Source organism: Sturnira hondurensis, unplaced genomic scaffold (assembly GCF_014824575.4).
Source record: "Sturnira hondurensis isolate 20B ecotype Veracruz unplaced genomic scaffold, ASM1482457v3 Scaffold0008640, whole genome shotgun sequence".
NCBI lineage: Eukaryota > Metazoa > Chordata > Mammalia > Chiroptera > Phyllostomidae > Sturnira > Sturnira hondurensis.
In genome coordinates this window covers 9,256,079-9,280,903 of record NW_028081271.1, presented here as the reverse complement: position 1 = coordinate 9,280,903, position 24,825 = coordinate 9,256,079, and the positions used below count along the sequence as shown (strand labels likewise).

Below are 24,825 nucleotides of genomic sequence, written 5' to 3'. Positions count from 1 at the left end.
GATTCCATTATTGATTGGCTTAAAAAATAGGGGTCTAAGGAGTGAAATTGGAAGTTATCCTGGGCCTAACGCTAACTGGGGTTAACATATAAAGCTGAGTGGGAGGTAAATGTGGGTGGGTTTGGCTCACCCCTTGAGGACTAGATCTATTATTTCCTGTTTGTTGTTTTATTAAGTGATAACATTGAAATATGAATACCTGCATAATTATAAAATAATATTTTCAAACAAGAGACAAATGGAAAGGTTCCTATCTCCCCGAATCCTCCCTTCTCCATGACATTTTAATAGATTTTTATCCTTTTGGGTGTTTTTCTACTTCAATAGAAATTCTTACATAGCTGGAGTTTTGTCTTTGTTCTCTTTTACATGAACACAATAGTACACGTGCTGTTTTGTGGCTTTTGCTAACCTACCATTGTATTTTGTAAATCTTTCATAGATAAAAGATCATGCGCAGGTTGAATTTGAAATCGTGTAGCCGAACGCCTCACCAAAATCGAACCTCAGGAGGTGGGCAGTGAATTTCCTATTGTTGGAGAAAAGGTCACTTGAGAAACACACCCAAAAGCAACCTGGTATATTCAAGAGAGCCATCTCTAAAGTTAAATGACATGCACTTAATGTCATGCAGTGTTCCCAGCTCCCGGTGCAGGGAGCTGGGAACATCTGAAGCCTCCCCACCCCCACCCCACCCCCAGCTCCGGTCGCCCAGGCAACAGCCCCGCCCCCCCGCCCCCCAGCAGCCAGGCGCTCCGGGTGCAAAGGGCCAGCCCCTCCACAGACGAAGCAACCTGGGCGCTGGCGGCAAGGTGGCAGTCCCAGCGCTCTCGCCTGGTCCAGAGTCCTGACTCGGGGCTGCAAAGGCCTGTGTCGGAACGGCGGCACTTACTTTAGGCCGAGTGTCGACGACGTAAATGAAGTCGCTCCCTGGATTGGCTTTCCTGATGGCCTGGAGCATCTGCTCGTCTTCCAGGCACCGGGCACTGAAGCCGGACAGGGGCTGGCTGCTCCGGCAGATGGAGGCCTGTGGGGAGAGGCCGTCAGACGACTGTGCAACACGACCTGGTGGGACCTGCTAGTCTGGCCGCACACAGGGGGGCCCCACTGGGGCGTGGGTACCCTCCACGTGGGCAGGCAGTGCAAACGGTTTCTGTGTAAGGAATCGGAATCTGAGGCTCACACCCATATCAGAAGAGTTAAAGCCATTTAAATAACCTACTTTCCTGTCCACCAGTGTCGATTCATGTTCCTGCTGAGGGGAGAAACGTGAAATAAATGCCTCTGTCCCTGAAATGTATAGCATACTACCAAGGGCAAGATGAGTACAAAGTATTTTTAAGTGCTTTCCATCATTCTTCACCCGGCCATTTGCAAACGTCACAAATACCCCAAACCAGTTCTGACTCTAAGCGAGGGTCTTCTCACTGGCGCTGAAGGACGGCAGGCCCAGCCTCCGTGACCCAAGGGTGTGAGAAGCAGGGGTTCCCCGACCCCACCTGCTGCCTGTTCTGCCCTTCCCTGTTCCGCAACTCGACGAGTACATGGTGTGGTCAGACAACAAACCCAGTAGCATAAACGTTTGCCCTGGTTATCAATAGGCAAGTACAGCCAGGTGCTGAAGGACAAATACCATATGATCTCACCTTTAACAGGAAGCTAAACAACAAAACAAACAGCAAGCAAAATACAACCAAAGACTCTGAAATAGAGAATAGGGGGACAGCGACCAGAGGGGAGAGGGGAGGGAATTTCAGGGGAAATAGGGGAGGGATTTAGAGGAACAAATATAAAGGATACATGGACAACAACTAAGAAGGGTGGAAATGGGAGGACAGGGTGGGGGGCAGTGGGTTGGGATGGGAGTAATAGACAGAAAGCTGTACTTGAAAAATAATTAAATAAGTTTTTTAAAAAAGAGTAACTGAAAAAAAAATTGGCAAGTATGGATACAACCTCACAGCTAAAAAATATATATACTTTGGGGCAAAGTACCTTTTATGGATTTATATTTTATTTTAATGTTTAAATCTCACTCAAATCACCAAGTGCAATCAATATAGGAAGGAGTCAAAGAGTCTACAGTGACCCCGTGAATGCATGAGGGCGGAGGCGGTGACCGACTGGGAGCAGGAGGCAGAGAGCCCTCTTGCTCGGGACAGGCTCAGTAGGGGAAGCTCTTGGTGAAATCGGCCCTGGCAGAACCTGCTCAGGGTGCCTGCACTGCCGCGCTCTCTCCAGGAAAAGGCATCCCAGCTCTGAGTCCAAGCACAGCTTAACTGTCCCCAAAGCCCGATTCAGGGCACGTCAGGTAGGGTTTCAGTTTCTCCATAAAGAGGTGAGCTCTGGCACTCTACATTGGAGAAGGCGGGATGTTGTTGCTCACAAACTAGACCATCCTTCAGCTGAGGGTCCTGGGGCAGGACCGAGCGGCACAGAACAGCTGGACACGTAGCTGTAGCTGGGCACCTGTCTGCGGGTGCCGGTACCACTCTGTAATGAAGAGGGGAGACAGCTGGGGTGCCTCCAGGAACTCGGAGCTGCAGCCAGGAGTCGGGTGCAGGGGCGCAGTGCAGGGAGAGTGAGAAGGAAGTCAAGGGCCAGCCAGCAGATTTACTCCAGGCTTGTCTAATTCTTGGAGTTGTTGGCAGCAAAAGCCCAACGGCCCATGTCGAGGGGAAAGAGACCCGAGGGCCTGAACCTGGGTGAGAGGACAGCCAGGGTGAGGGAGGGCCAGGAGAAAGGTGAACGGAGGGTAGGGACCAAATTGGGCTGGGGATACAAGAGGCAAGCTACATGCCACGAATGGAAAGCAAGTCCCCACACGTGGCTCCCATGGTGCTTGGTCTGGGGGCCTGTTTCTTCTCATCTCTAGAAGAGTCAGAATTGGGAGGGGGGCATGTGTGCACATTAGGTGTTTGCCTGGGTACCCAGGTCATTTAGCAATGCTCAGACACACATCTCTGCTTTACACCTTGTAAGAAGAGCCGAAACTTGAAGTACCATCTGCCTTCAAGGTGTGAAAGACAGGAATTCAACTGTTTTAAATGAGAACTGCAGGAGATCATTTTCAGGCCTGGACATCAAATGAAGTCTAGGCAAAGCCTGGCACACAGGGGCTTCGGTGGAGTGATGAGGGCCTTAGGTGAGGGGCTAAGAAGCTGGGTTCTGGGGCGCACCGCTGAGCACTCCATCCTGTTCTGAGACGTGACACACTCGCTCTCTGTGATCCTCGCAGAGGAAACCAGAAAACCCTTTCTCAAGAATACCAAAACAGAAAAAACAAAACCAAAACCAAGCAGGACAGGCACTATGCTCACTCTTTAAACACCCAGCGCATCCCTACCTCTTCACAATAAAGGTTCTCCAGCTAGAGCTGCATTGTCTAGCTGGAGAACCAAAGTTCTGCATCTGGCTGAAGTCAAATAGCTTCTGAAGTGGGTGGTCAAGACCCTTCTTGTCTTCCCGAATTTGTTTTCTCCTCCTCCACAGAAATGGAACCACAGTTTTTAGCTGTTCACACAGTTGCCCATAAAAGGGCATTTTCTCACCTGTCCTGTGCAGTTCTGACCAATAGATGAGAGCAGAAGTGTCACATGACAGTTTCAGAAACCGTCCCCAAGAAGCTGTGAGTGCACCACGTGGAGGTGACAGCTGGGACTAAACTTGGCTCTTACATCACACAATGATGGTCAAACCCCAGGGCGGCAGATAAGACAGGGGCCGGGACTTGGGTCCCTGACAGGCGAGTGGTGGAGAGCCAGGACACCAGGCCCAGACTGCCCACCTGTAGAGTTTTATGTGAGAAAGAATTAACGGTTTTGGCCACTCTTCCTTAGTTAGGGGCAGACAAACCCAATTCTAGCATTTATAAATATTAAAAAAACAAACCCACTCTCCCCAAACAAAAATGTCCTATGCGGAGGATACTCCAAAAATGTGCCATTAAAAAATAAAAAGAAGGTGTCATGGATGAGGTGGGGTGGCTTTTCAAAACTAGGCGTTGCAAAGGATCTGTTTGAACCAGCATGGTGCCCCGCCCCCAACCCCGGGGGCTCACTTGGATGATTAGGTTTAGGTCGTTTCCCACTCTGTCCCATCACTTTATTGTCCGGTCAACGCGGAAGGTCAACTTTGCCGTAAGCCAGGGTTCAAGCGAGGCTGGGTTGCTTCATACTACGCACAGCAGCATCTGCATGCCTCTAAGGAGAACTCACACACACGCGCACCGCAGAAGAGTGCTAGGAATGTCTGCTGGTGATAACACCCAGAAAGCAAAGCCCAGAACAAAAGCATGCCTCGGGCCTTACGTGGTTCTCTTTGTAGTAGTAGGAGAGGGCAGGAAACCGCCGTCTGCTCCGGAATTTGGAACTCCCCACTATGATGTGGGCTGTGGCCGGTCTTGGAACGTACAGTTCGGTGGGGTACGAATCGCAAACCTGTCACAGAAAATACAAGGTGGGGGGTGGTTTAGGAGAGTCAATGAGGCTTTGGGAACGGCCCCCAGAAGTTCTGCTCACCAGAGTTACAGGCTGCGTGTTTACATTTTCTTAACCGAGTTACAAGGAGGCTATTTTGAGGAGACCCACAGCCACTTCAAAGGAATGAAGGGCTGCTGATTCTATGAAATCAGAGTGAAGGAAGCGAGATCCACTTCAGCATCCTGCCTTCTGCACTGCCCCTTCCAAAGGCTCTTCATGGGAGGCAAGACAGTGACAAATGAGTTCTTTCATCAAAAAGTGACAACGTGCAATTCTGCAACCTGGCAGCTGAGAAAACTTTGGCGGCCTGTTTCGAATGAAAGATAGCCTGGCTCTGGAAGACAGCTTGCTAAAACGCAAGCACCAGCAGTGAAGTCCCCAGCTCACCCTTCTGTCCCCCGCAAACACAAAGTGCAGGGGGTGCCTCTGAGCCCCCCTAGATACTCCTTCCCTCAACCTCCCCAAATCTCATCCATTCTGCAAGGTCCAACCCCATTCCTCCTCCTTCAGAAACCCTCCCCTCTGAGCTTCCAGCTCCTGTGACATCCTGGCTCTGACTTCCTATTGCATAGTAGAACAGCTTTATTTTTGTTTCATATGTGTCCATTTTATACGTTGTAAAAAATGATTTGCTTTCTCTGTGAAGTCCTGACAGTGACGCCCAAAGTGGCAACTGGTACCTCCAAATGATCTGGCAATTTAGTCGGACGTCAGCCCTTTAGAATCTGGCCCCGAAGTGCCGACTTCATGACCTTCAGGAAGTCACACTGCACTGAATGTTCTGGTTTGCTGATCTCTAAAGCTGACAAGGAACAGAAATATTATCCCACAGAGTTGGTGTAAGGTCCAAATCAGGTAACACCCATGACAAAGGACCCCATGAACCTTTAGGTCTGATGGAGGTGTCAGCCATGGCAGTAGCAACGGCAGCTGAATTGCCGCCGGCACATTTTGGCTCTGATGTCAGGCAGTCAATCTTTTTGCAAAGTGAAGATGGTTTAGGGGGCAGGTCCCCGGGCTTTGCCAAAGCAACTGGATATTTCCTGGAAGTCAAGCATCTCCTTGGGAGTTTCAAGAGGAGTCCTTGAGCAAGTGTAGCAAAGGGTGGCGGTGGTAAATGCTTCATCTGCATGTCCTCGGGCCTCATCACTTGCCCTGCCCCCACTTCCAATCTGGAAAGATGGGACCGAAGGGAGTAAAACTCCCCCCGCCCCGCCCCCACTGCCAAGTGAGATCCTCGCCTGCAGAGCTCGCACCTTGGTTGAGGTGTGCCTGCCCTTGCCTGCCTACTGTCTTTGTCACCAGATTGGCAAACAACATGCAGCAGGACAAAATAACGGGGCCCAGAGTGTTACTTCAGCATTTTGTCAAAGACATTTTAGGGAAGATGAGCCCACTTTAACCTGGGCTCTGGCACTGAAGCTGTGGAGGAAAAATCCCCTTCCAAGGACAAATGGCCCAGCCCACTCGTACCCAGACAGCTCTTACTGGAACCCCGACCACAAGACACCAGGCTCCCTTCCCCTCGCTCTGGTGTCGGGCCCCCCCTGAGTTGGTCAGCAAGGACTGTACTACACAGGCCACACCTGCTGGTCTGAGGTTCAAGAGACGTGTAGTCATTCCATCAGACTAAATAACATTTTCTTAAAATAACAGTTTTAAAAAGGAAATTGGTAATTTTTCAGTAAGTTGGGGATTACCTACTTTCTTCCTTATAACACTAAGGAATTGCAGTTATGATTAAGTGAACTAAAAATAAAAAAGTAATAGGAGAGATGTGGCAACATGCTTATTACATACAGCCTTTCTGAGTAGCAAGAGGTGAGCTGGGAACTCTCGAGCTTCTGCCAGGTCCTTCTCCCCAAGGCCAAAAAGTGCTTAGCTTGGCCCAGGCCATAGCCCTTGTGAGTACCATTTCTAAAGAGAGACACCCAGAGGCCACTCCCCTTGAAACTCTCAGCCCCGCCCTACTTAGGGACCTTAGTAGGTCCCTAAGGACCTACAGGGTCTATCTATCCACTCAGGGTCTAATAGTTCAACATCTATCCACTCAGGGTCTAATAGTTCCTGGGCTCCCTCTCTCCACAGAATGGGGAAAGGCAGACCTTTGTGGTTGGCAGGTACAAGGACCAAGAGCGCAACCACCCAAGGCCAGACAACAGCGGTCAGCCTCGCACCGGCTTCATGCCCCCTCTCCAGGAACACAACAGCGCCAGTTCTGGGGACTCCTGCTTCCCCAGGGCCCTGGGTCTAGGGAAAAAAACTCCAAGGGCCAGAGTTTAATACATGGCACTTGGATAAGCATTTGCATGGGAAGCTCTAACTGAGGCTGACACACCTTTGGAAAAAAGTCAGACTCACGGTGCCAGCAAACTCAGGTTTCGAGATACAGCTTCCTAACAGAGCTGGAAAAAAGTAAATTCATCTTGCTGTCATGAAAGTCGATAGCTCTTGCCAATGGAAATTAAAATAACAAGCTGGACAGCAGCGACTACTGTCGTCGTTTTGGCAACAAGCTCACACATTCAAAACTCTGACCATGAAGAATGAACAGCACAGTACAACGTGTGCCACCAACCTGTGAAATGACAACTCAGCTCCCCAAATTTCATCCAGTTTGGAAAATCACACACAAAAATTAGGAGGGAATAGGAGAAGTAGAGATGAGTGGAAAATGCTTTTCTTTGGAATTTTCCTTATACTGACTGCCTTAGCAATGAAAGTGCATTAAGTTAAAATGCTTCCTGTATATTTTTTATTAGTACAAAAGCAAGCTTCTTTGTCCTCGGCGACATTATTTAGCCTGCCTGGAATGTCCGCATGTCTTGGTTGGCCTAGCCAAGATGAATCTTTTTTGGTAATTCTTTCAATCTCTGAACAAGTTTTACTGAATACTTATTATGTGCAGACATTTGTTAGGTGCTAGGACAGTAATAAACAAAAGAGTTGTTGACCTCAAGGCCTGCTCTTGTAGTAAATGTATTTTCCATTACATGGGAAGAGCCATCTGAGATGCCAGCCAAAGCATCTTAATGACATCTCCAGGTGTGCTGAGGACCAACCAACCACTCAACTGGACACTTTGAGCTAAAAGTTGGTTGTCAGGAGCTGCGATATATCTACTTAGATAATTTTCTTCTTCATCATTTAGGATGTAAAATTTATTTCAGGGAAATTGTGACATAATGAGGAGATGAAGGAGAGTATGAGCAGCATAAAAATGATTTACATATAAATAAAATGAGACACAACACATAAAACATAGCTGTAGAGAACTAAAATAAGCAAGATTTTTCAAAATTACTGGCTTGGATTACACTTTTAAATTTTATTCCAAGGGAAATGAATTAAAATTTTAACCTAGCAATGAATGTCAGTTGTGCTATTTAAATAAAGATAATTTCAGGAGGAAGGTACAGAAGAAAATCCTACCTAAGAGAGTTAGACTACCATTCACATGTCTTATAAATAGGGTGACTAGTAAGGACCATGGAGAGGATGACGATGAAAAGAAAATGGCGGAACTGGATTTACAACCTGCCCTTGAACTCTATATGTGGAGTCTTTTCCACCACAGACGATAGCTTCCTCTCCATCAGACAATTCCACCAGCTCCTCTTACCTCAAAGAATTCATGAGAAGGAAGAAATAACTCTCGTAAATGAAGGAAGAAAAAAGTAAACACTGTTGCAACCATGGGGTTTAAAGCCAAAGTAATAACCTCCTGAACGGAGAATTAGTCAAAACTTTTTGAAAGAACCAACTTTTAAAACTATTTCTAAATTGGTAATAAAGAAGGGCACATCATCTTTTTCCCCATTTCAAGGAAAGTTGTATAATCTGAAAATTCCCTGGGTTTTCACCTTTTCTGTTTCAACACAGTTTGTGTACTGTTAGTTTGGGTTTGCTGTGCGTTACTTTGGAAAAGAAATGCTAAGTAGCTCGTGTTTTGCAGTCTCTATGGTATAAAGCTTCAGTGACTAAACGTGACTCATGTTTGTGGTCTAATTCCAGAAGAAGAAAATCTCATTTGAAAATAGGAAGAACCTGTGTTCCCAAGAAAATATTATTCCACAAAATTTTCTTCCTTACCCAAGGGTGTGTCATATTAAAAAAATAAGGACATTCTATTCCTATTTTCTTTGCTAAACTTGGGTTTTCCTATCTTTCATTGTAAGACTAAAAAATTCGCTGCAGAGTTTGGCTTTAGTATGAGAACCAACTATCTGGTTACAGTAACCAGATACTTTATACTGATTGAGACAAAAATGCCCCAAATGTCTACTTATGGTGTGAGGTTATGGTTGTTAGCTTTTACTATAATTATTAAAAAATTCAGTATCATGGAGACATCCACTGTATCCTAACTAATCTATACATTCAAGATACTCAGAATGATGTAGAAGGACATGACCAGTAAGATTTATTACAAAGCTGTAACACCCATAATTAATGAAAAGGTAATTATTAAAATTTTACAGTGTCAATTTGTATCGTTAGCAAAAACGTCAGACATTTTAAAGAACAATATACTAAAACATGAACAAAAGAGAAAAGATAGACAGCTCAAAACTGACCATTGGCCCTGACCAGTGTGGCTCAGTGGGTTGGCTATCGTCCTGTAGGAAGGTCACTAGGCACTGGTCTGGGATCCAGTCCAGGTGCCTGGGTGGGGGCGAGCAAGAGACAACTGATCAATGTTTCTCTCACACATTGATGTTTATCCTCCTCTATTTCTCCCTCCCTACCCCTCTCTCTAAAGATAAATAAAATCTGTTAAAAAAAAAAAACAAACTTCTGATGACCAAAATATGCCCCAGGAACAGGACAGAAATATCTTGCCAGAAGAGGTACTTGCAACAGCCGTACGTGGTAACAGGCTACTATCTAGAATTTATAGGGACCTCCCACAAATCAATAAGAAAAAGACACCCTTCTAGAAAAAAGGGATCAAAAATGTGAACAGGCCAGTCACAGGAGAGTCAACGTGAGTAGCCAAGAAACACAAGCTCAGCCAGGCTAGTAACGAAGGGGATGGGAGTGAAGCCACCCTGAGACTTGTCTCACAGCAAGCAGATCGGCATGCCCTCAAATCTGACTGCACGGTGGGTTAGTAAACTCACATGGTTATAAACAACGAGTCACCTCAATGTCTAATGACTGGGAATACTTCAGTATATTATGGAATGTTTATTTCCTAAAATGTTATATGGTCTTTTAACTGACTACTGATACGAATACTGTGTAGCCATGTAGAAGACCCTTATGGTTGGATGAAGGAAATAATCGAGATTCAAAATCCGTGACTGGAAATGGTTGATCAACAGGAGATAAGATATAAATGGTCAATCAGTACGTATAAGGCTACAAATCAAAAAAATCAAAACATTCATATTAAAATTAAGTGAGAAATCACTTGTCTCACTGTCAAGTGGTCGAGCATTCTTGTACGCAACTGCTGAGATTTCTCATAGCTTGCTACAACCTTCCCACAGTTCTTTTGGCAATATGCCCCCAAATTTGTTTAAACCTTTGACCTAGAAATAGTATCTGTAGGAAGCTCTCTTTTAAATTGGCAAAGGTGTACTTATCAGAATGTTCTTATTATGTTATTTAAAATAATAATAAATGATAATAATCGAAATGTCTAAAGATTGCACATAGGTAGACTGACTGATTAGTCGTATGATATAATAGTATACAATGTTTTGAACAGTATAAAATATATTACTGGCAGAATAATACAATCTATACTATGGCTTCATTTTTGTTATATTTAAATAAATATATTATAATGGCTCCTTTCCTCTACGTCTTCCAATTTTAAACAATGAAATACATTACTTCTATAAAAATTTATTAAACAATGCAGATGAGAAAAACATTTGAAGGAACATTTTAAAACTTAATAGAAGACTGTTAAAGCCATGGGATGGTAGGCGTGTTTTCCTTTTTCTCTTTTTTTTGCAAATTCTCTGCAATGTTCTTACATTACGTTTATCACTTAACATATTTTTGAAGTGAATAGGGAAACCAACACTGACTTGCAAGCCCCTCACTAGAGAGAATGTGGGGTTAATCCTGCCATTCCTGCTTCCCTTCCTCTCCATACTCCTTTCCGCAAGGGTGGACATATTTCTCCACATCTCTCTAGGGAAGCCTCTTGGGGACCTTGTGTACCAATCACGAGTTCAGGCACCGCAGAGCAGAGCTGGTGCCAAACTGCCATCAGTGTCTCTGTGACTTCCCCACTAATCACTCGCTGGGCTATAAAAAGACTTGGTGGGAGAACAGGGCCTGGCCGGCTCTCCCACCAAAATCTTGGCCATGAGGTCTGCCCTGGGCCTGCCTGCGTTTCCATTTCCTCATCTGTTAGAGGGAGGGTGTGCAGGGGACAGTCTCCCAGGTTCCCCTGTTCAAACTTTCTGATTCTAGGAGCAGGTGGGAACTACAGCCAGCAATAACCAAGAAGGTCTTAGAAATCCACCTATTGGTATTTATACGGAGCTACGAGAACTAAAGGAGGCCAAGCAGGTGTCAGGCTAAGCTAAGTGAAATCATGATTGCATTGGGATTACGGACCAGGCTTTCGCTAAGTGAAATGTGTCTACTTACTCTGTAGTCTCTATTCACATCACTGAGCTGCCAATAATCATTAGGGAGGCCCATGCGCTTGTACTCTTCACCAAGGTCGATCAGCATCCAGCCCTGCTCTCTTTCTTCTTTATCCAGCTTGGGGTTGAAGGAAAAGCAGTATAACTCTTCGTATTTAACTGCAAGAAAAGAGAGAATAAAGCCTCATCAAGCTCAGCCAAAGCCAGAGCCAAATCTCTCCAAAGCACCTCTCTCTGGGCTGGAGTACAGGGAGAGGCCAGCCCAGGTCCTCGCCCCTGGGGACCCGGGAGCACCCCGTCTCTATGGGCAGGGTCACCCACCTCCTCCCAGTCATGACAGGAAGACCTGGGACAACTAGACTCAACTTTGCAAGAGCTTCTTTCATTTTAGAAACAACGTCTTCTCCATCTTGTGCTTTTTTAAAAAGTTACTTTTGAAAGCAAATATTTTTTCCAGACCACACAAAATATAAAGCATAAATATGAATTAAGAAGGCTTGCATTCATCAGACATCAAGTTTAGGACTCCTGAGCCTGGGTCTGGTCGGGCCTTGGAGGGGGTGGCCATTGCCCAGGCCAGCACCGCATTCTGATGCTCATGGTATTGAAAAAAAAGTTGAAAAAAACTGTAAAATATATTTATAGGTTTGCACTAAAAACATCTGAACTTTTTACAAGCACATAAATGCCACTGTTGTGCTGCTCATACAATATTTATGAGAGTCATAAAAAAAAACCCCAATCCCCAGTGCGTGGCACCCTGGTCAAGAGGGGGAAGTTAAAGGACAGAGAGCGAAATTCTTCTTCCAGTTCTGCCAATCTTTGCCTGTCATGCCCATGAGGCCGGATGCATAACCCCACCCTCGCCAGTAAGATCTGGGATCTGGTTTCCTGGCTCATGGTTTTCTTTGTTGCGGGCAGCATCGAGTCCAGGGCTGTCTGTCCAACGGCAATACAAGTAAGCATGCCTGCCATTTACAACATCCTTGTAGCCACAGTAAAAAACTAATAAGAAACAATGAAATTAATTTTACCAATTTATTTAACTCAATATATCCAAAATATTATCTCAACATGTACATAATACGAAACTTACTGATACTTCATGTATTTTCTTTTCTGTTGTCTTTGAAGTTCTACATGTCTTTCCCTCTTACTAGCTCATCTTAGTTCATGCTCACCGCACTTCACCCTCCAACAGCTGCAAACAGCCAGTGGCTACCCTACTGGACAGCGTACATCTAAGCCCTTCTGGTGATTGTAAGTCATGGCTGATAGCTCGCCAAACCCTTGTTGCGGCCTAGATTTGTGCTAATTCAATGTATTAACCCATCCAGTAAGCATCATATTGGGCCTCGTTGGATAGGCAGAAATCTGAGGCACAGGGTGGTTGAGGAATGTTCCAGGGTCACGCAAGCAAGTCACTGGGGAGTGTGGATTTAAACGAGGTGATCTAGCTGTTCAGTGCATGTCCCTAATGCCTTCCACACTGCTCCTCCAAGGCAGAGCCTTCTCTCGTCTGCCCAGATGGACGGCTTTCATATCTTTTCTCTCCTCATTCCATATCCTGACTCCTCCTGTTTTTCTCCAATAGATTTTTTTCTCCTCTCAGTCTTCTCGGGTCCCACATTTATTCCTTGATCTGCTGAAGCATCAGTGTGGACAATTTAATGCTCCTGAATGTCCTGTACCTGGAGACCGTGTGGAGAAGCTACAGTAGCACACAGGCAGCCCCAGACTGAAGCTCCGTTTCCCGGGCAGTACGATTGCTACTGAGACAACTCATTGACAAGGAAGGAGAAGACAAGGATCACACCTGCAGTTCCGAACTTCTTCATCAGACTCGCATTTTTTTTTTTTTTTAGAAACGAAGTTGGAAGACTAAGGTGTACCAGTGAGATAAGCTACATTCCATTTCAGTCTCTCCTGATACCATATTTCTGAACTTCAAAATTTGGAATACCAGTGATTTCAGCAAAAGAGAACACGCACACACACAGGCACGTGCACATGCAGACACCTTAGGTAAAAAGCGTTCCTTGTACTCTCAGCTAGTAGGCTGACCGCGTGCAAGACTGAGATGTTGTTCTGGGAACAGCTGTCTTCGCACCGACACATCTTCTCCAGCTCTACGTGCCATTTTCATGAGTCAGGCTTCCGATAGCATCCTGTTCACCGCAAATGCAATTTGTCGAAGATGCCAAAAGAATCTCTCGAGAAAGCCTCAGTTCCCCGAGTGAGAGAAGAGCTCATGAATACGGAGTAATAATGGAAGTTAAGTTCCCTTGGTTAAATATTTACAAATAGGATTAAAGGTAGAAGAAGAAATATAACCTGGCTCCTGAGAGTTTTCTGTGCATGGGCTCAGGCTGGCGGTCATTGCGAAGAGGCAAGGACATAAATTAAAGCAGGAATAATTTGTAACAGGCATAAAGGAGGTCACTCTTGAATTGGGAGACATTAGAAGGGACTTCCACTGGAACTGTGACATTTTTGCTCTCAGTTGTTTTTAAGGAAAGGGGCGATCGACCATAGCTCCAGCCCACTTTAAGTAAAATTCTACATGAGGGCGGAGAAACTGACACTCTTGTCAGCCAACTACAGTCTTGTTGACGTGGACAAGCTTCCTACTGAGAGGCCAGCCCAGCAAAAGGCTTCAGCTGAGGATCGAAGCGATTAAAACACCATTAACACAGTCATAAATTTTACTGAATGTTTTCTCTTTACAATACTCTGTAAATACCCCTCATTCTCCTGCAGAATACCTAGCAGAATGCTTAGTCAGGGGCGGGATAGTAAGTTAAAAACAAAGTAGGGCTGGAGCAATCTCTCCTCTTTACAGAATCTGAACTTGGGCAAAATCTGAGGAAGGTCAAATTCCTGATCTGTCACCCACTCTCAAAACAGACGTGTTAAGTACTCCGCCGGATTTTCACGTCACCAAGTCTGGGCCATCACACCCAACATCCATCACGTTAGCTGTCAGTGACCACAGGTCTCAAGAGGAGATGCACTAACAGCCACACCCCCAGAGCCTGACCACACCCCCAGGTCCAGGCCACACCCCCAGGCTTAATTACTAGGAAGACAGGCAAGATCCTCCAACAAAAGGCAAAATACACTCAACATGCCTTAGACTGGGGAAGTAAACAGAATGCACACCTCTAATGGAATTTTATTTTCAGAAAAAGTGAAGTGTGAGTTATTCCAGTATTTACTTGATTGACCTACATAGTAAGTCATATAATTGTTAAACAAAGACAGGCTGGAAGGTTTTGCTCTTCAGAAAAAAAATGACAATTTCTGAAACACCACATTCAATTCAGAATGAATGGCACTTTGGCTATGTTTCTAGAAAAGCCAGATCAGTGTCTCAGGACTAAGCAGACCCCAGGACCTGGACCCCAGCGTGGCGTGCTAACTGGTGTTGTTGTACCAGTGTTGTTGTACCGGTGTTGTGTGGCACAGTCCTTCCTCACTGACACAGGGAAGCCCGTGTCTCTGTGTCGTCACTGCCAGTGGTTCTCATCAACTCCTCTGCGCTCAGGGAACCTCGCCTCCAACCCCCCTGGAGAAGATGCAGCCTTGGAGGCGAAACTCCTTCAACTTTTACTCCATTGCCAGGAAACTCTTTCATCTTGGAAGCACCAAGCCCACACATGGCCCTGTCTGTGCACCCAACCTCTGCTTCTTCCCTCCCCAGAGAAGGGAAAGGGCGTTCGTGCCACAAAGAGAGAGCTGGGGGTAAAACAAAGCACTCGGGAGGCAAGGAAAACAACCTGGCTTCCCAGGTACCCAGCTAAAGGGGATGAAAACAATATTTGGGAGCAGGGGGAGCATTTCCTCTTACTATAGACTACCTAAGAGGGGAAAAGTGATTTAATATTAAAATCAAAAGTACTTTAAAAATTAAAAAAACCTTGTAACAACCAATGTAAATATTCACTAAAACAATTATATTATTGGTGGTTTCCCTTATACAGTGTTTAAAAAATGGAAAGGCCAAACAAACATGAGTGAGCATCAAACGGAACGGTGGGCGAGGGAAGGGAGAGGTCAGGAGAAAGACCCAGAAATGGGGGTCTTTCAGAACCAACGTAAGCCTTGGAAGCTAAATTGGTCTAAATGGCCTGCTTAATTCAGGCAACTCGAAATAAATGAGCTTGAAAACCATTTAAAAGGAGGAGGGAGAAGATAACACGGCTATCATTGGATTTCGCATACTTAAAATAAAGCTCGTGAGACCCTTCCCGCTTATTTTCAACAAACAAGTGTTGAAACGCAACATCAGGACGGGGGAAGCTAACACGTAGGGGCAATGAGCTAGTGGACTCAGAGGTTAGTGTCATCAGTGAAGGAATTTACCACGGTAAAAACTGCTTCAGCTGCAACCACGTAAAGACAGTAAGAAATTACATGCAGCAAATGATATTATATTAATTCTGAGATTTTAAAAATCATAATGAATAGCAGATGGATTGGGGGGCTAAGGTAAACTGAAAATAGCTTAGTAAAAATGGGAAAATAAAAGACACAGTTTAAATGTCAAAAGGTTCACAGACACGGCAGGAGGAATCAGAATTGATACAAAAATTAACTGCAGGAAGCAAATTGGAGGAGAATAGAAAGAACATGGGGAAAACAGAAGCCCTCAGAGCAATAGGGGTCTTTTAATCACAAGAATGCATTTCCTAATTAGTACTTTGGGTCTATGGGGTTAACTTATTTTCTCATTTGGGCCATACCATTATTTTACCCTAAGTTACTTCTTTACTGAGAATTAAGAAGTGTACCGAATTGGGCTACATTATTTTTTTACTGAGATCTTTATGGTTCATGACCACACTCTGACCAATCTTAATTCATATACAAGGCAAACCAATAAAATCTTGCTAATTTTTCTAGTCATTTGATTTTACCCTTCTCCCAGAAATCCCGCTTCAGGGAACAGAGAATTGTGAGACCTTTGAAAATATCTGCTCCATAAGCCTTGACTTAAATGGATTCTCAAATGGTTTTGCTTTTGTAATTTAAAAAACCGTCATCTTCTATAGGCCCTTGGGGTTGGCTGTGTCATAGGGAGACTGAGAAAGTATGTGATTTGTGTTGGTGACTACGCACAGAGCTGCAGTGTGCCACTAGAATTCAAAGGGTACTACACACACACACACACACACAAACACACACACACACACAGAGTCCTCTTTGATCTCTGGCTACCTCTAACATCTGACTCCCCAAATTTCATCTTTAAAAAAAAGTGTGTATTTTCAAAACCAGGGGAAGACTGATTTTCCTCCCTGGGGACCCTGGCAGTGGCAGTCCTCACTCTCAGCAGGCGCCGGAGCCCTCACTGGCTCTGTGATCTCTGAGCCACGCAGCCCTTTCCCAGGTCCCCAGGCTGTTCCTAAATCCCATTAATCCGGTCAGAGCACAGGCAGCATCCAGAGAGCGTTCATTAATCAGTGACACAGAAACCGCTGGCCCACAGTTGTCCCCGCATTCTCGGCTGCATGCAACCCAACGCGCATCTTCCCAGACCTCTGGTCCAAGTATAGTGCCGTCTGCAAAGAGTTCAGCCGCTTTTCTGGCTAATTCTGCAGTTCTCTTCAACACAGTAAGACAAAAGAGCTTCAACCAGCTGCCTTCGAAGAGGAGCCAATAAAGTCGACGTCGTCAGACTCCAACAGCTCCCGGCATCATTTTCATGACCTAACTTTAGCCCTTAGCTGTTCACAGATGAGATGGCCAAAGCCTAAGAAACCGAGAACTCAACCCAATGCCTTGAAGAGTTTATAATCAAACTGTCCCGAATCACAAAGCATTTAGCAAAAGCAACTACATGCTCATTCATATCCTATTTTCTTACTAATGACTTCTGGGGAACACTACCATGAACATGACTTTTATATAAAGTGACCTCTTTTCACTGGATTCTCCCAAGAAACTTAAAGGTGTATTTCTTTTAAGCAAAAGAGCCCCACAGTTCACACAAGCCACGTGGGGAGACAAGAAATGCTTCTGTAGAAAGGCATAGCGGGCTAGAAATCTGAGGACCCAGGACAGTAACTGAGAGCCATGCTCCTCGAGTGCACCACACCTTCCTCCCAGGACACCTTGGAGGTGCCGTTTAGGTGATCCAACAGCTCCGTACTTTGAATAGTCACCGATGTGAACAAAGGGCTAGTTACACCAACCTCGGGAAACATCAATTACAGTCCAAAAGCAACAGAAACCAAACCTTGGAAGCCCCCAGATGGAGAAGACTGCATTAGAATTGTTGGATATCAACGTTTTCCATATGGAACAATTTATCACTTTGGTCTTAGATCTCCATTAAGGTCACTTGATTATCACAGGATCAGAAAGGCATGATTTTAAAATGATTTCACCCTGAAAGGGAAACAAATATACTTCTCATCCCCCAGGGATTAAAAAAATACTAAAAATAATGGAAATGGTTCATGAGAGACAGCTCAGGGAGAGGAATGCTATTATTCAGGTTTCTTGGCCTCATCTGGGGCCTGTTGTGATTTCTACAACACTATATGATTCTCAAGCATGATATGAACTTCTTGAATGTGACTTGTGGATTGCTTAGGAGTGGGTCCCCATAAAATGCCGGGCTCCTCTGCCTTACCTGGCCTTGCAAGGCGTATCAGAGAAATGTACACATCGTGGCAGTCCCTCTCCTGCGGTATGATGAGCTGTAAGAGCTGAAAGTTCTTGCAACGAATAAGTAGATGGCACCCCGTAGCTGTCGTGGCCTGCTTCTCAATGGTGGAAATCTGGCTGTGAAGAATCTACAATCAAATGTTAAGGTGGGTAGGCTCAGCACAAATACCTGATGGATATGACAGGGAGTGACCCAGAGCGCTGAGCCACACAGAGGGGCAGGCAACACTCCCCACCCTCCAGCTAGCTCCTCACCTGCGCTCCAGTAACAAGAACTGAGATGTTTTTGGAAAGAAGCCACTGTCTAATTTTGTCATTTTATTTTTCTTTTTTTCAAAGATTTTATTTTTATTTTATTTTTTAGAAAGAAGGGAAGGGAGGGAGAAAGAGAGGGAGAGAAACATCAACATGATTGCCTCTCGAGTGCCCCGTACTGGGGACCTGACCCACAACCCAGGCATGTGCCCTGGCTGGGAATTGAACCAGCGACTCTTTGGTTCGCAGGCCAGTAGTCAAACCACTGAGCCATACCATCCAGGGTTCATTTTACTTTTCAATGCCCAGCTCTCTGATATCTAAGCTCCTTATCTGAAGCCAACTATTCAGTGTGCCATTTTGTACAAGTTCAGGTAAGGGAACATTTTGGTTGTCCAATGTTGATTGTGGTTCATGGCTAAAATTAAACAAGGTCATGAGAAGTTAGTAAAATAAACCTTGCAATCAACAAAAGTTGGAGATGACTCTGCTGGGAGGGGCCACCATGCTCCTGAATTCCACATGGAATGCTCAAGTTCAACAGCTTGTTTTCTAAGCTGTTGGGGGTCAGGCCAGCTGCAGAGGAGATTTATTTTGAAGGACATCATGCTGAAGGGCATCTTTGTTGTTTCAGGAGGGTCTCTGCTTAGTCCTCAGTGACAGCGTTTCATTCTTTAAATTCCTCTCCAGTAAGTAGGACCTGCCACCTTCTGCTGAAAATGTGGCAATGTCCATGGAATACAGAAAGGGCCAGATCTACGCTTCAGGGATTCTGGCACTGGTCATTGCATCACGGTGAGTTGGCTATATAAAATAAGAAATATCCAGTGGTCTCATTATTAAGGAACAGAAATACCTGATGCTAGGACTCTTCTCTAGCTTTCCTTTACATTTTTTGTTTTTTAAATGATCAGAAAAGTGGAGATAACAGGATGAAATGACTGTCCCTGGCATACTGAGATTTTTGAGTCTCTACTCAAAAGCTGTGACAAGAACCACTTGTATCTCTGGCTCTTTCTAGGGTCTATCTTTGATGATGGCCAAATAATCAGCGTTTAAGATGAATAAGGAGATGTAGATTTGACTCTGTGCAGACAAGGGCAAAGATCACACACGCAAAACAGTTCTCTGAACACCCAAACACCAAAAGCCCACCCACCTCACCCTGGGACAAACCAAACAGTGGAGAGTCACTTCAAACAATGTGAAGTCCAAAAGGAGGAATGCATACCCACGTTTCTTTTCTTGTGTCGGGCGCATTTTCCACGAAGATGACGTGAGTAGCCGTCAAATACAAAGTACCTAGGGCTGCTTTTTTGGAAGATATTCGATCTACCAAGCGGACATTTTCGACCTGGGAAAACGAATTTGACACAGCTACTGTCAATGCACAAGAGCTAGTCACAAAAAGAAACAACAGGTAGGCAACCCTGTACTTTATCCAAAATACAATTTTGAAAATTCTCCCAATAAGAAAAGCCCAGATTGGTCCCTTAAATTACTTAGATCATAGACCATGAATCTGCAGATCAAAAGATAAAAATTCACCAGTTACTTAAATATAATTGTACATGTACTGCAAAAGATTTATAGACCCTATTCTTTAAGGTTACTTTTTCTGTGTTTTAACTAAGTCGGAGTTTTCATTTCATTGTTATTATATAATTCTAGTTTAAGGCAGGAAATGTGTGTATCAAAGTTCTGAGTTTACACAATAACTGTGTAGAAATTACTTTCTATTAAAAAGGAAATAATATACTTTCCTATGTGTTTCTCAGTTGTAGAAATTGTCTACAAGGCAGGAAACACACACACACACACACATCTGGGAGCAAAAATTATCAAAGAAATGTTCTGCACATTTACAAGGAAAACTTCCCAAATTAAGATTCTCACATTCATTTATAATAAAATACGTCTAACACATGGAATTCTTACCACTGAGCTAATCTGACTGTGAGGAGTGATTTCTTGGAAACCGTTTTTATCAGGCGTACATTTCTTACCCGCAGAGCAATGTCAAGGACATGTGCATTAGGGTCATTCCAATATGAAATGCAATGGGAGTGATGGGACAAGCTCTACAGGACAAGTGAAAACTAAAGACAGAATAGCGGCTCAACCCTCATCCTTCCATGAGGCAGCCTAGGGACTGACAAATCGTATTTGCTCCATCCTTTAGCCCGGTGGAGAAGCTGTGGTCCTGATAGAATTGGAGGGCCCAAGGCTTCTCAATGGCTCCAGGGGAGACACAGTGAGGGGATCTGACCTACTGAACACTGCTCAGGACAACTCCAGGGGCAAACAGCACTCCAGGGGCAAGTCACCCATCGCTTCCATCTCCTCTGAGCCCTTAGAACTGAACCAGCCTTCCGGATCCCAACCCACTTCTGCTTAATTTCCAGGGATCTAATGAAGTGAGTAAAGAGTTAGGTATTTGAGACACTGTCTTTACCTCGGCAGGGTTACATAGTTCCTGAGGCCTTGTGAATGGCTATGATTCATAAAGATGTTCATTGAAGAACCTGTCATCTTACTGTTTTCAAAAGTATTTCTTTTGTTACCAATATGCTCCACTTTCTTTTATATGGGTGATCATCCCTGTGTCTCTTTCGTGAATGGTCTTCGTATCAATGGACTTCCCTACTAGGTGATCATCATTTATCAGAACAGTTTCTACAGTAAGGATAGTAGCTCATGGCCTATTTCTTATGTGTTTTTACATCTTTAACATGCTTTTGTATTGGTTCCACTCATTTTTTCAATGAAGTTACGTGGATCTTCTAAGTAGAGAGGAATATTTTCTACTATGATTTGCCGCTTCCTTTCCAGTATTTATACCTCTTTTGCCCCGTGTTTAGTGATGTGAACTAGAAGCTTCAAAATGACATGGAGGGTGGGGACAGCAGCCACCCTTGTGTTGTGTTTTGTTTTTTCCATAACAGCTTTATTGCAACATGACCCCCATTCCATACAATCCACCCATTTAAAGCACACTGTTCAGTGGTGTTAGGCACGTTCACAGTGTTGTGCACATCATGATTGTGTGACTGTTGTCACAATCGATTTTGAAGCCTGGTCCGCATCCCACGAGACAGAAGACCAGTACCCATAGCAGTCTCCCCCAGCCATGCCAGCACTAGGCAACAACCATTCTAGGTCCTGTCTCTGCAAATTTGCCTGTTCTGGGCATTTCATGTAAATAGGATGTGTCATATTTTGTGACTGGTTTCTTTAACTTAGCATCATGTCCTCAATCTATGTTTTAATCCGAAGTCATCCAATTTTAGAATGCATTAGTACTTCAGTTCTTTTATTGCTGAGTAATATTCCATTATATGGATATACCACATTTTATTTACCCATTTGGCAGTTGATAGACATTTGGGTTGCTTCCACTTTTCAGCTATTGTGAATATTGTTGCTGTGCACCTTCTGGGACAAGTGTTTGTGATGACACATGCTTTCATTTCTCCTGGATATATACATATATCTCAAGATCTGTCCAGAAAAACCCAGCCATTATTAATATAATAAGAACAGTTCGCACAACATCGATGTAACCTGGCAGCCAAGGAGCGTGGACTGGAATGTATGTGCGTGAACAACGACACCTTCACTGTCCTGGTCAGTGGAGGCATTAGATGCCGTTGAGTGAGTGTGTTGCATTCAGCTTGAACATTCCTCCATGGAGACTATTCAGATGATTCAGGAGGCCACAGCTCTGGGTAGGTAAATGGTGACTGGCAGCTTCATCACGACAGTGCGCCTGCTCATGTATCACATCTTGTACAGAGTTTTTTGGTGAAACATCAAATTACCCAGGTGACTCAGCACCCACACAGCGAAGACTTAGCACCCTGTGACTTCTGGATTTTCCCCCAAACTAAAATCGCTTTGGAAAGGGAAGAGATTTCAGACCATCACTGTGATTCAGGAAACTACAGTGGGGCCGCTGATGGTGACTGGGAGAACCATGTGAGGTCCCAAGCTCGTTTTCACATCTATTTTACTTACAGATTATCTTCTAATTGCTACTTTTCAAATTCTTACAATGTTTTAATTCTTATCTGTGGGTAAACCTCTCTCTTCATGTCTTCTCTTGTTATTCTTACTTTTTTAGTGGTTAGATAGGCAAAGGTTTTCCTTCAAAGAAACAGGTCTTGGATTGATTAATTTAATAATCCTTCTCTCTCCTAATTGCTAATTTCTGTTTGTGCTTGTTAATGCAGGTCTTACCTTTCTTTCCTCGGGGATATCAAGTATTTTTTTGTTTTTGTTCATTTCTAAACTTTCAGGTTTAATAGCTCATTAAGTTTTATTGTTTTTGTTTAGTGACAAAAATTTAAGTCCAATCATTTTCCTCCAAACAAATCTTTGGCTGCACGTTGTATTATTCTTACTTTCTAGATAGACCACAACTGGAGTTTTTATTTCTTCTTTGACCCAAGAGTTTTTAAGGAGAATATTTTTCAATTCCCACATGATTGGATTATTTTATTTAAACATTTGTCATTAAACATTCTATTTTAAACTAGCTACAACAACGATATCATGGAAGGGAGTTGTGGGAAGAGAGAAGGAAGGGGATATATTATTTTTGGAACATTTCTATGGGAAAAAACTAATTTGCATGCTAAAATGTGCCTAACTAAATTAAGCGGAGGTCCAGGGGTGATATAAAAGTTAACAGTATCTAAAAATGAAAATCAAGTCATTTCCCTGGTACTTAGACTAATGAAACAAAGTTTTATCGAGACAATCATATTGAACATAAGATACTATTTTGATGCAAAAATATTTAGTAGGAATTATTCTCCCTACAGAAGTGAAGGAAGTAGCTATACCACTTAGCTTATTTTTAGAAAACCTCAGAAGAGCCGAGCACAGATTGCAGATGGTCATAAGTTAGAATACTTAATGAGATTTTTTTCCATGTTTTCATGTTAACTTTGGAGGCTGCTGCAGGAATATTACATTTCAAAAGTTGGAACTGGTTTTTACAGGTCCCACAGCTGTCAAAAGCACTTTTGCAGTAATGACAGGAATAAAGAAACGAAAAGCAAATAGGGGAACACCAACAGCACGATTTGCCAGGGCTGTGAAACAACCAAAGAAATGGGTGATAAGATTTAAAATGCAGTGATCTGAGAAATTCTCTGAAGACTGGGAGCCCTGCCCACTCCCACCACGTGGTTTCTACAAGGGTAGCCAGCGCTTTCTCAAGTGCCAGTCAACTCTAGATAAAATGCAATAAATCTCAAGAATTGTGCCACTGTCTTGAAGACCCATGGACTCAATATTGCTGCCTCGTTGCTCGGTTAACTTAATTCTATTGCCCTGACACATATAATAACCTACATGGTATTAAAGTCTCTTTCTAATTTGAAGAGAGATGACTCTTAGGAAGCCACTAGCTTCCCTAGACAAAGTTATTGCAGCTCATTTGCATGTTCCTGGGAACACCTAGGAACTTTGTGTGTCTTCACATGCTTAAGACATACTAAGTGCCCTGGCTGGTGTAGCTCAGTGGATTGAGCGCAGGCCTGAGAACCAGACGATCGCGGTTCAATTCCCACTCAGGGCACATGCTTGGGTTGCAGGCCAGTTTCCGGCGGGGCCAGTTCCCTGCAGGGGATGCACGAGAAGCAACCATACATTGATGTTTCCTTCCTCTCTCCTTCCCTTCCCCTCTAAAGATAAATAAATAAAATATTTAAAAAAAGAAAGAAAGAAAATGCGTCTTTTCTAAAAAAAAAAAGACATACTAAGTGATCATGCTCTACAAATGGCAGTTCATCTATGCAAATCATATTACAATATAGTGTTAATTCTTGGGTGCACAATTTTCACCTTCTGACACTTCTGAAAATGCAGGGCATCTAATGATTAATGTGGTAAGAAGCCATCGTGCCATTTAAGGGGCAGTGTTTCTGTCTCTCTTTGTGGTACCTAAAATCTCAGCATGTCTTAAAATCACTGATGCTCTAGCTTTGCTGAAATGCAGTTAAGTTTGTAGTCATTGACAGATAAATGGTATGTGAAACCAGGGGACCAAAAGAGGTTACTTAGAGAAAGCCTATAAAGGGAGAAGAGATCTGAGAAAATGCAACATTTGAAGGTTGGATGAAAGAGAAGGATTCTGAAAAGCCAACTAGGAAGGAATGGCCAGTTAGGAGAAAAATCAGGGGAGCGTGATGTCAAGGGGGTATGTGCAGAAGCAACGATCTAAGAAAGGAGTGTTTGTGTTGAGCGCTGCTGAGAGATCAAATAAGGTGAGGCCTGTGCAATGCACATGGAGCTCCATAACATGGAAGATGTGGAGATCTTAGCAGGCGTGGTTCTGGGAGCTCAGGCTTCAGAAGCCATCACGAGACGGCTGGAGCCGTGAGCTCACAGGAGCTGAGAAAGGAGAGGTCCCAGTCTTTGCGGAAGTGAGGTCAGACTGGGTGGAAGCCAGAGGGGCACAGCCTGGCCTCTCAGACTCCATCCCAAAGCTGCCAACGGCCAAAGTACGCAAAGGGCTTTCCAGAAGCAACTGGTATGTCAAGATGTTTCCAAGAAAGAAGCCTAGTAACAATGCCAGTGAGGGGGCACCTCCAGTTGAGATGCACACAGAATAAAAAGTAACTCCCATGAAGAGTAACTTGTGAGGGATATGTTTTAAAGGATTAGATCAGAGGACCACTGGGCAAGGATTTGCCCTGCATACGCTGAGGTCTTTCTGATCCTAAGAAGCTTTCTCCTCCAGCTTAGAAACTGGTCTTTTAAAAAAATTGAGGCATATATTGATCTATGTA

At 44.1% G+C, this 24,825-nt stretch overlaps 1 protein-coding gene across 1 annotated transcript in view; it reads right to left on the bottom strand.

The window, feature by feature from the left end:
* The window catches only part of MTMR7 (myotubularin related protein 7), a 75,567-nt gene that overhangs the window by 33,715 nt on the left and 17,027 nt on the right, over positions 1 to 24,825 (bottom strand). The window contains exons 2-6 of the mRNA XM_037055261.1: positions 19,257 to 19,379; positions 17,736 to 17,898; positions 11,097 to 11,254; positions 4,311 to 4,439; positions 893 to 1,027 (exon numbers count right to left, since the gene is read on the bottom strand). Coding sequence (XP_036911156.1) covers positions 893 to 1,027; positions 4,311 to 4,439; positions 11,097 to 11,254; positions 17,736 to 17,898; positions 19,257 to 19,379 — 708 coding nt within the window. The remainder of the gene's footprint in view (positions 1 to 892; positions 1,028 to 4,310; positions 4,440 to 11,096; positions 11,255 to 17,735; positions 17,899 to 19,256; positions 19,380 to 24,825) is intronic.